We start from the raw sequence: 12,324 nt of genomic DNA on the forward strand, positions 1-12,324 counted from the left end.
TCAGTACTTCTTTTCCAACAAGCTCCATTTCAAGCAAAGGTTGCAAAGGTTCCCAGTTACCCAGGTCTTTGTTTTAAGAATATTTGTGGACACTGAAACCAGATATTTATGTAGTTTGATCCATAAGAACTGAATGAAGCATAGTTTACTGCTGTAGTCTTCATGTTACTGGCTTAAACTTCTTCATGGACACAGATAGGCCACACTTATCAACTGTGCTACATGCATCTAACTTAAAAAAAACAAAACAAAAAAAAAACTGCTTTCAAAGACTGAAACCTGCTGCTTCTCTCTCAGTGTTCGTGAATGTGTGTGTGTGTGTGTGTGTGTGCACTGCAGCATTGGTAGTGTAAGGAATAGGCAACAACTTAACATTGCTGAGGTGCTTAAATATTTACATATGTCATTAAAGCCCATGCACAGAAGGTTAATTACTCCAAGCATATAGCGTGACCCTAAAAGATTTAAACAAGTGAGCCTCAAGGGGTGTGGAGCAAAATAAACCCTACTCCTTGCTAATACCATCACCTAATCACCATGTGGCTGTCACAATGACCTGGTATTTTAAATATATGGAATGACAGGGAAACGTGCTGATCTGTTGTGAGTGACAGGTTCGTTTTTTTCTATGCATGGAGCAAATGTCCTCAATTTCACAATGTCATGCCTTTGCGAAATTTCTACAGAACAAGCACTTTCTAAATGTAAAACATGGGCTAAAATATACAATTTTGGAAGACTCAATAAAGATGTGTCATAACATATCTGACAAGTGGCTTAGTCATACATTTCACACTGTCAAATTAATAGGCTTTTTCCAATGTGGGATTGACACAAATAACAGAGTTAGTATGTATCACTGAGAGTGAAACTGCAAGGCCATCTAAATACTGGGCTACAGGTGATAGCTGTGTGTTTGCTGGTGAGGTGCAGGTACAAATGTATTATTCCTGTTGATGGAAATGTCTTATTTGGCAGTATAAAGAAGCAGAGTTGCATATTTGAGCACTTGCATACATATAATTTGTATGCACTTTGTAAGGCATGACATGGGGAAAGTATGAGAGAGAGAGAAAGAGAGAGAGAGAGAGAGAGAGGAAAAGGCAGAAAGTCAGAGACAGAGGTAGAGATCTCTGTTGTGACCCCAAACGGATGCCTGGGTCAAATCCAGAGGGTCGTGCTGTCACAGCAGAGAGGCCATGTCTTGTCTCATTAGCCTCTCCTCCTGAGGTCAACATGTAGCCCAAGGCTGAGGAGAGAGAGGGGAACACAGTAGATAGAGGTCTTCAGGACTGTATGCACCAAAAACAGGGTCCCTGCTGGATGACAGAGATAAAAGATGAAAGATGACATCATTCTACCTTCATTGGTCCTGTACCCCTCAAAGGGTAGGGCATTTTTGCCATGGTTGAGGGTTCAATTCCCACTTAAGCTTGCCCATCCATTATAATTGTGAATGTACATTGTAAGAACTTTGGGTGAAAAGTGTTTGACAAATACACGTATGCTGTTACTGCTGCCGTGGAGAGGGAGGCAACTCATGGTGACGGGTGTATTTTCAGATTCTCTGAACTGTGATGCAGGCTACATCTAAAAGGTACATTTTCAAGATTTCATTTCCCATTGTGAAAAACACACAGCAGTGAATAAAGTGCTCATTCAGAGTTCTGCATACAGAATTTTTACATTCATGAATCAATAAAAATATATACACGGACACAACATGATCCAAATACACTTCTCTGTATGACACAAAATGCGGAGGAATAAGTCTAACTCAAAAGAAAACAACACTAATAACACATCATCCATACTTATTACCTGGTCCTTTGCTTTACCAGCACTACAGTTATTCAATCTTTACAAACAAAACGCCCAAAACCAGCCCTCTTAAGGTTTTATGAAACAAGCACTGGAGAGCTTTAAAAGGACATTCATTGACTTTAATGGGATGAACTGATCAACCATATCTAATAGAAATCGTTGCCCTTGGCAAAAGCTGGTGTAGAATTCAATTACACATGGAACACAGTGCTTTTACCGCTTCTTAGAAAACTGTAATTCAATCTGTTTACTGCGGAGAAGAAACAGATAAATAAAGTCCAAATTAAAACATTTTTTAAAAAAAGTTTTCTTGTGATATGTTAAATCAACCACTAATATAAAACTAAACGCAAAAGGTCTTATGTGACTTGTAAAGGCCAATGCTAAATCAAGCACTATAAATCCAGTGTCTGGTTGCCAAACTCTTACGTGGCAAACTATCACAGCCTTTTCTTTAAATAGATGAACACCTCTGTTATCTATAAAAATATGCTCCATCAAAGAGATTTGCACTAATTCATTGGTAGGTGAAGCCGTCATTTCATGTTCCACTTATCATGGATTAATCTTAGCACCGACTGATGTGGCTGGCTTCACACTGTGAGGTCAGGCGCAGAAGCACAAGTTTTGTGCACACTTCTTCCCAGCCTAACAGCGGACATGCCAACTCGGCGTCAAACTGGAGAAAAAGTGTTCAGTTATAAAATATCACGTGGAAGAGAGAGAGGGAGAGACAGAGAGGGGGGGCTGATTTAAAAGCTCACATTTTATATCGTATCTGCTGGAGAAGGCGAGTCTTAAAGTTCCTTTAGAATGGGCAGTCTTCCCTCAGACGCATCTGGACCGCAGCAGCAGCGGCTCATGGAGAGCTGTCCCTAACTTTACAAGTACGGACTCAGCCCCTCTGATTTCAGGGCTTTAAATTGCTTTCGTAACGGTGACCTTTTCAACTAACCATTTACCTTTCTGATTATCTGCATGAATAGTGTTTTCATTTTTTGATAATGGTTTGATTGAGTATATTGTTAAGTGCAGAATGCGCTTTACAATTTATGCGCGCAGTGACGTAGTGAGGAGTTTGCAGCGGAGTACCTTTCATTTGGCACCTGCTGTTGGTGTGCATGATAGATACACTTATTTTAACGCTATTCTGTTTTTAGAATACTTAGGTATGTCGATGACATACCTAAGTCCGTGTGCTTTAGGAGGAGTAATGTAACTAATCCCCCCAACATCCAACAGCATTTCTGTTCAGAGAAACTTTACGCACATCATTTCAAACCTCTCCAAACTTTCCCCCCCTCTTTCCTCCCTATTCAGCCCATGTATGCGGAGGAATCAGCTGTAATATCCGGAGAGAAGTCACTTATGCGGAATTTGCCAGCGGAATTTGCTTCGTTATCACTATCCAAAAGCAGCGACACCGACATCACCTTCGCCAATTCCTCGGGGGCCGTGAGAGCACCGGGCCGGCGTGGGCTTCACACGCACCATAGAGAAGATGAACATCCAGGTTCTGCCAGAACATAAGCTCTCGTCGGTGGCCCCGCTGAAACAGTGCAATGTGGAGAAAAAAGAAGTCGAACTGATACTGGTCAAGGACCAGAATGGCGTCCAGTACACCAGTTCCTCCATCATTCCTACCCCCAGCCCCCGTGCTGGTCCTCCGGGATCCTCCGATGAGGAACGGGAAACTTGGGGCAAGAAAATAGACTTTCTCCTGTCGGTCATTGGCTTTGCAGTGGACCTGGCCAATGTTTGGAGATTTCCTTACCTGTGTTACAAAAATGGAGGAGGTGAGCGAATCAAACTAAATATGAGGTCTTCACTTTCTCTGATTACTCTGTGCAGGCATGGGTAGCTAAAAACTGTAGAGTGACACCATAGGACACAACCCCTCCGCCCCTCAAAAAAATGTTAGTGATAAAAGTACCATTATGTAGGCTACATGTAGGTTACTATACTGATAACAACAGATACACTACAGTAATATTATGATATTTTCCTTTTTCATGTCATTTTGTTCACTTCCATATACATGTACCAGCAAGTTTCTGTTTTTAGTTTCATTTGTTTCAAATCCTACTTTAGTTAATTAAGCACTATTTTAGAATTCCTAGCCAACCATTGTGCCTGTTTCAGTCCTTTTAATCCTGTAACAGCCTTAGATGTATTAACGGGAAAGTGCAATTCGCTGCTGTGATGAAAGAAATACCTTATTTCGTGAAGTCATGTGCATGGTGAAAACTCACTGCAAGGAATGCAGTGTAGTAAGCGCCTGTGAGGTTTGACCTGCAATCTTTCAGACAACAGGAGGACTCCTCTAAGTAAATGATTAATGATACGGTTAATGAAAATCTGATTTTGAGACAGATCTACTGTATGAATAGTTGCCAAACTTGTCATGAGAATGCCTCACCTGAACTCAGTGAACAAAGTATAACACCAAACTCACTAAGTAATTCATGTATGAACAACAAACTTAAGTGTGAGGGGACCCAAGCTTGTTTGATGACAAATGCTTTGATAAAATCACTAGTGCCTGGGTTGAGGGTTACTCAGCATATCAGAGTCCAAAAGCAAAAGATTATTGATTGGCAGCCAGGGGCTTTTTTTCCTCTCTCAAAACTACTGCAATGTGAAGCTGCACCGTACTGTAATAAAACTGCACTGAGTGTGTATGTTGAATGAACAAAGGTTTTTTTTTTTTTTTTTTTTTTTATCACAATGCTGCTTTAGCCTTCAACACTCAGGACAAAGAGTGCTCACTAGAAGGTGTGCCCTGTCCCCTGTTTGCCTGCATGTCCATTCACGTGGTGAAAATAAACCCCCAAGGGGTCAACTCCACAACTGAGCTGTCATACTCAGTTTGACCAACAGCAAAATGTTTTCATTACTGTTTATAATGTGGCATTTATGATGAACAATGCCATGAACAATTCAATAACGAGAGGTCATTTCCTCACTGACTGATTTACTACTATGGTGCGGCATGGACATAGCTGTGAGCTGTTTGAACATTGAATTATGATGTGCTGTTTTTCCTTGAATGTCAGAAGTCCTCCCTCCTTTTCTTTCTCTGTATGCACCTGGTTTGTTTTTGCCTGGTGCTCCGTTCAGAGCCTAGCTCTTTCCAGTTATACATGATCCATCCACCTCTGACCCTTGCACTCTTTACTGCAGGTTGTATGTAACATTTCCAATCCACAGATTTAAAGGAAAATCCGTCCTAGTGCACGTTATACTGTTTAAAAACAAAACAGGGATTTGTGTCACATTTCTGGCACCGTTTAGTTGTTTTAGAGAATAATTCTGTTTTTTTCCATCGATAAATTATCAAAAAAAAGATGCACACAGAGAGCAGCAGTGCAGTTAAAAATGAGCTCAATGCGAGGAAAAAAACATACCCCACATGATTTTCTCACTGTGTATTTGTTCAAAATTGCTGCAAATCAGTGATTGCTCCTTTGTTTTATTTATTATTATTTTATTTTTTGTAGCGGTTGCCACTGAAACCTCAGAGATAACACCTCTGTTTTAGACCATAGAAGTTTTTTTCCCTAATAAATGCTATTGTTGCTGTGGTGAGAATATCTCCCAGTGACATCAGTAGATTTACTTTTGGCCTGTTAGGTACAGAATAACAAAAAAACAACACCAGAGATACGATGTAAATCACCTCTCCCTGTTTTGCAGTGTTAATGTGTTTTAGGCTGGATTTTGCCGGTGAGCTCAGATTCCGTTTCTGCATTTTGTGTGTCTCAATCTGAATAGCTTAAATCACTAAAATGTAAAATAGAAATATCAAAAGTTGCTCCAAATGTATTTCTGTCTCTCCAGGTGCCTTTTTGATCCCCTACATTCTGTTCTTGGTCATTGCGGGGATGCCACTGTTCTACATGGAACTTGCCTTAGGCCAGTACAACAGAGAAGGGGCTGCTACAGTCTGGAAAATATGCCCTATCTTTAAAGGTGAGCTACAATGCGCGCACGCACACACACACACACACACACACACACACGTATGTCTTTTCACTTTTACCTCTCCCCCTCTCCCTCTCTCTCTCTCTGCTCATAACTGATTCCACTTGCCACTCACTTGTGCTCCTCCCTCTTTCTTTTGGTGTCTCACCTTTTCAGTTCGTCCCACCTTTCTCGTCCTTTCCCCTTTGCAGGCACATGAGTGTTACCTGTGCCAGCTAATTTTTTCTGTCACATCTCCCCTTTCTTAGTTTCACCTCTTTGTGCATTTTTTTTTTTGCTTTCTCCTTGTTCTAGGCAACCTTTCCCCCTTGTCTACTTTTTCAAATGCCACACAGATGAGAGTTGGGATGCACACAACTATGGTAGTGTCCATGCTTTCGTGCAGCGTGCCTCTGCTTAACATTGAGTTGCAGTCAGTTTACTTGCAAGCCAATCAGTTCAAAGTAATACCAGAATGTGAAACACGTAGCACATTCAGTCTCAATCATCTGTTTTAAGTTTAGATGGGCCAACTTCTTTGACCAGAGGTTTTAAAAGCATACTTTTGTAAATCCTGATGTGTTTTTGTGTGCGTATGTTTTGTTTTGCCAGTGTGTCAATTAATACTATTAAATGTCCATTATGTTACTGTTTTGTATTCTAATACGTTTGGATATGAGGTTTGGTGGGGCAGAGAGATATATACCTAATCACACAGCCCATGAGCAAATATACACTGTGAAAAGAAAATAAAAAAAACACAAATACTTCTACGACTAATCATCATCATCATCATCATCATAATTTTTTAATTTGCATAGTACTTTTCAATAAAAATCTTAAAAGCACGATCACACTGGTCCTTCATTGTCAAACCAGGGACTGCCAGAAGGGCCTTGCTAGAGGATGGGGGCTGAAAAAGGTTGAAAGGTTTGTAATATAAGAAGGTGACCAAAAAAAAAAACAAAAAAAAGTCAGTTGTAAAAGTAATAGGTTGCCAATGAAGGGAGAGGGGGGTAGGGTGGGAGGGGGTATTCAGTTTTTCATGTTCACTAATAGTCTGAGTTTCAGACTATTTGTGAACATGAAAGGTTTTTCTAATTGAGGGAGGACTATAAGAAGCTGCAGTAATCTATGCAAACATAAATCTGTGGATAATTATTTCAGGTCAGTGTAAATATTTATAAGATGGTAAAAACAGTACTTCATGACCTTTTCCACCTGTGTGTAGAGGTAAAAAATGCAGTTAAATATATTCTTATGGTTCTGGCTTAAGAAAATAAAATACGTAATATTTTGCTCATTACTGTATGCTTTCATATGACAAGATGGAATTATACACTTATAGAAATGATGGGATAGAGGAGGGAAAGCATGCCGTTACTACACAAGGCCTTAAAAAGTTTAAGAATGACTCTCCCTTTTAACTCTTTCAGCCTCTTGTAGAATTATTAAATTCTGCTTTCACAGAATTTTATAGATGTAAATGAGAAATATACTGTGCTATGTATCTGAAGGAGATATCTTCAGAGGTGGAATCAGGGATGAGATGTTTCAAATACTATTTTGTACTTTAGTCATCATTTATTGCCTGCTCTGATAAATAAGGAAAACTCCATTTTTTTCTCCTTGTTTTTATTTCATTGTATTCGTAATGCTTTGAAGGACACATTTCAGTTAGTATACATTCATTTAAGGTGCACAATATATTTTTTCAGCATCGACATCACAATGTGCGCATGTACAATAGTGGTATTGCAAGATGTGCAATGTCAAGAAAGGCAAATTTACTCAAACACGTCATGCTACAACTTTTTTTGTTGCTTTTCCATGACTAATCTACAAGAAAAGTCCATCTGACATAACATAATTTTATCTGATGTAAGGTTCTTGGATATACAGAGTTTGCAGGCTCTGCGTACACAGCGATTAGTTCGCTATGTACTCTGGTAACAAATTGCACTTGACTGGTTTGCCAAACAACCAGAGCAGATCCCGCTACTCGCCGACCACATCCTGAAAATGAGCGCTGCCTTTTTGGTTGTTTTATAAACTGATCAAACACACCCTTTCACCAGAGCACATAGCAAGCCGACCACTGTACATAAAGAGCCTATGTATCACCTGCCTGTAAATATGCACATCCCGTGCTGTTCTACAACAGCATGGGATGAGGTAAAAAAGTTAGTTTCATGGACTGGACATTGCCCTAATAGTAGAAACACTAAACACATACACTCACAATACTTGCAATATCCAAATCTATCTGCACTTACAGAGTTTTACCATCCTCAGCCAAGCTGGGATGGCTCTTTATCTTCCACCAGGCAGATTAAGCATATATTTGAACATCTTTAGAAATGGTAGGTCACATGTAAGTAACATAACTACAAGACATCAGTCCATTTGTAAAGTTTATTAAGAAACACATTGAATATGCAGGTGTCAGAGCTGCATATGTGGAACTGAAAGTGGAGTCCAGTCTGATTTCTGGAAGGGTGGCAGAGGGCTGAAGCAAGTATAGCAGAAGTAGGAGTTTTTTTTGTTTGTTTGTTTTTTGTTTTTAAGAGGATAGACTTTCAAAGTACCCATTTACTCCCATTCATGTTCAAACAGCACAGAAAACAATGTCATGACTATTACATTCTAAAGGCTGAATTTGCAATTTGTGCGACACCCAAAGCCATCAGAAAATGTCTGTGCCATAATATAGTTGAGTCCACATGATCTGCATTTGCCCATCCATCCATACACCAATAAATGCAGACAGTGTGGGCTACATTAACTCTATAGGGAATGCAGACCGTATTGACTCATTCACTTTGGGACAGCTGGGGTGATGGTACCCAGTTAGAAATGTGAATTTCTTACTTGGTATTACTCTTGAGAACTATCCTCTCCATCCACCAAGATTTAAGAGTTCCTAAAAGTCAATAATTGTAATAAAAAAGGAGTTTTAGGGGCTTTAGAGGTTTTAGCTCTCCTTGTAGGGTAACAATATTGTCTTGGCCCTGGTAAATAAAAAGTGAAAATATCCTGCTTGTTGGAACTAGTTTGAAATAGCTATGGGTCTTACTAGCACTACAGCAATATGTTAGCAAATGTTTTCATAGCTAATATTGCACTACAGCTTACTGGAAATGAACATTTTGGAAACTTGTAGCAGTAGAGCTGATGTTATGTGAGTGAGTGACAACTGCTGCCATTACTAGCTAAAGCTCCATATTTAGCAGGAAACATTTGCTATCTCTAAGTCATCTGATATAAAATCCCTGTTTGTCAAAGGGATGGTCCCTTTGAACTATGTAGAAGCTTCACAATGAAACATAGGTTAACAGTAGACTGTATGCATGTACACATACATTAAATATTCAGCATTCCATAAGTGACATTCAGGGCCCTATCTTGCGCCAGACTCCCTAAACCTGTTATTTGCGGATTTAGGATTTAGGAAGAGGCGTTCCCCCGTAAAAGTTGCTATCTTGTGCACCTCCCGCTATCCGCAAAACACCTGCGCTACCCGCTATATTATGCATAGGCGTGTTTTGGGTGTTACGCCAGTTAAACCAATCAGTGTGCCAGGTGCCACTGCCTTTAAGGGCAGGCTGCGCTATCCTAAATCCTAAATCCTAAACCCGCGATGGAGAGAGGGAGGTAGATTTTCTCAGGGGTTCTACTGAGGCTAAAGCAAGTTGGCTTTATATACATATTATATATTATATTATAGGCGAGTTAATTCAGGAGGTGGAGCCACATGTGTCCAAGTGGACGTGTCACAAGGTTGTACTGATTGAGTAAAATCCCCGGGTCACACCACAGACACACAAGAGGCAGAGGTGGAACTATGTGTAAACTAATTTATTGACAAGGTACATTGGGCAAATAAAATATTAAAAATAAAAATAGGCTATAGCACAGCTGCTGGCTTATGATAAAACAATAAAACGTGCTGGCGTAAGTGTCCAATTAAAACAGTCCTCTAAGCCTCTAAGCAGTCTATATGAGTAATACACTCAGTCCATTCCGGCGGCGTCCCGGTATCAGTCCAACCGTGTGCGTGGCGAGGCTCCGTCGGGGCGCGCATTTAAGCCGCCTGGGCGCGCTCTCGTAACAGCCCAAACTTTAAGGATAGCGGATAGCGGGTAGTCCTGACCTAAAGTGTGTGTGCAAGATAGCAATTTTAGGGATAGCGCATGAAACACGGACACACCTCCAGGCGCAAATGACGGAGTCGGCATAACGGATAGCGGGTAGCGGGTGGCGCAAGATACCGTTTAGGGATAGCGGAAGTTCCTAAATCCACAATTTGCGGGTAGCGGGTAGTGGCAGCGGGTAGCGGGTGGCTCAAGATAGGGCCCTCTGTGTGCTTTCAGCTGTAGAGGGAGGTTTAAAAAACCTGTGTATTCTTCATTAGGAAATTAGAAAAAAGAAACTACAAAGTGTTGTGCAGATGTTGTAGTAGTGTAATATGTGCAAAAATGGGTTAATAACAGATAGCACAGTATTATATAGGAACATCATAAGGCAGCATCATTTTGTTGTCCATTTGCTTCTCAGGTGTGGGCTACACTGTGATCCTCATAGCCCTGTATGTTGGCTTCTACTACAACGTCATCATCGCCTGGTCTCTCCACTACCTGTTCTCCTCAATGACTGCCGAGCTGCCCTGGCTCAACTGCGGCAACAGATGGAACAGCGAGAACTGCACCGACCCCAAGAATATCAATGGGTCCCTCCTGGGCAATGGGACGTCCTACGCCAAGTACAAGATCACACCTGCAGCAGAGTACTATGAGTGAGTAATTTCCAAAAATGTTCTTGGCCTGTCCGTGATCTGCACACACACACACACACACACACACACACGCACACAACACACACGCACACACAACACACACGCACACACATCAGGACCTCCAGTTGTATGCTAGAAGTTGTGTATCCCACTGTGCAGATGGTTATAGACCATGGGTTTTTCTGTGTAAGCTTGATAAAAATCAAAAAAAAAATAAAAAAAAAAATTCAGTTTTCACTGGGGTCCAAATGGGTGACTGATTAGGCTGTGTGATCATTATAATTACCCTGACCATGAAAAGTGAATGATTGTGATTAGAAGCATATAATTAGTCGATTCACAACATAACTTTGGTTGAAAATCCTTTAGTTTACTTCAAGTCATAGATTTCTTAGTGAAATTGCTGGAAGTGTATTCTCCACTGCTGTAGGCACTTTCAATGGCGAGCAGCAGAGACCAGAACATCAGACTGGTGAATTAGGTCTAAAACAAATGCAGGTAACACTCTGACATCCTCTTGGCTTATGGACCCAGCAATACAGCAATAATTTCATTATGGTGTTCCATCCACTGCTGTTAAAGTTTCTGTCTGTATTTCTATCATTTGTAAATATTAATTCCAGTTTTTTGTTGATGTTTGGAAGATCATTTATCCTACACAAGAACAGTCAGAAAAGCATATAAAGAAAAGGAACAGTTCTTTCATCTGTTCAAAAGGAGAATTAAATCCTGTCCCACCTGAAATCCCAGCACCTTTACCCAGTGACATGAAAGGAGGGCACAAGTATGAAACAAAATTAATCACCTGACAACTTTTGTAGATCACTGAAATGGTCAACAAATAGTTGTCACCTTTGGAAAAACTTGCCAGTTGAACTCCTCAGAGAGCACTTTAATTTTACTTCATAAGGAGAATGTAATATCGATGTACAGTTAGAAGGAGGAATGGAGCGTTTCCAGATGAAAAGACTGCTGCAGTGTGCCAAGGGGACACTGGCACACTTGTTCAAGGGTTAACAAAGACAAGTTCTTCAGTGTTGGCAGCCAAATCACCTTAACCTTAACCTTTACCTGAAATAAGCTCAATTTCAGTCTTATAAACCTCATGCGTGGGGCACAGTGGTGGCTGAAGTGGTAGAGCATGTATCATGGACCTTTAAGTCCCACGTAGCTTGGGTTCAATTCTGGGCTGGGTCCTTTGCTGTTTGTCTTCTTTCTGTGCCCTCTATTTCCTGTCTCTCTCTACTGCACCTATCCAATAAAGCAGAAATGCCAAACCAAACAAACAAGCAGACATGGTTATCAAAAGAAGTTCTGAACCTTGGAACAAAGCCTGAACATATGACTAAGCTTGTGGAGTGAGCTGTGGCAGGAAATAGAGCTGAAACACAGTACATAATCTGAAAGTAGCGGAAGAGATGGGATCTGGCAAGACATATTAGTCAAACAAATAGGGATTTTTTTTTTGTATTATTTATATACAATCAATGGACAGTTGTAAGCCTGCTTCCCAGTAGTCTACACGCAGCATCAATAATAAATGTGCCATGTCATTGTAGGCAATATGCTATACTCTTAGAATAAGTAGAATTCTTAGATTACCAACATGTCACGAAAATTATCAGAAGGTAATCAAGTCAAATCCTAACATTCCTGACAATAGACGTTGCAAGAGCAAAACATTACAAAACAAATTACCCGCTACTGTTTTTTTTTTATATATCTGTTGCTCACATGCAGTT

At 40.4% G+C, this 12,324-nt stretch overlaps 1 protein-coding gene across 1 annotated transcript in view; it reads left to right on the plus strand.

Annotated features, from left to right (window-relative positions):
• The first annotated feature begins 2,620 nt into the window (after nucleotides 1-2,620).
• The window catches only part of slc6a2 (solute carrier family 6 member 2), a 44,235-nt gene continuing 34,531 nt past the window's right edge, over nucleotides 2,621-12,324 (plus strand). Inside the window, exons 1-4 of the mRNA XM_030080029.1 lie at nucleotides 2,621-2,711; nucleotides 3,145-3,620; nucleotides 5,665-5,796; nucleotides 10,345-10,582. Of these exons, the coding sequence (XP_029935889.1) occupies nucleotides 3,326-3,620; nucleotides 5,665-5,796; nucleotides 10,345-10,582 (665 nt within the window). The 5' untranslated portion in view covers nucleotides 2,621-2,711; nucleotides 3,145-3,325. The remainder of the gene's footprint in view (nucleotides 2,712-3,144; nucleotides 3,621-5,664; nucleotides 5,797-10,344; nucleotides 10,583-12,324) is intronic.

This window comes from Myripristis murdjan, chromosome 3, assembly GCF_902150065.1.
Source record: "Myripristis murdjan chromosome 3, fMyrMur1.1, whole genome shotgun sequence".
Classification (NCBI taxonomy): domain Eukaryota; kingdom Metazoa; phylum Chordata; class Actinopteri; order Holocentriformes; family Holocentridae; genus Myripristis; species Myripristis murdjan.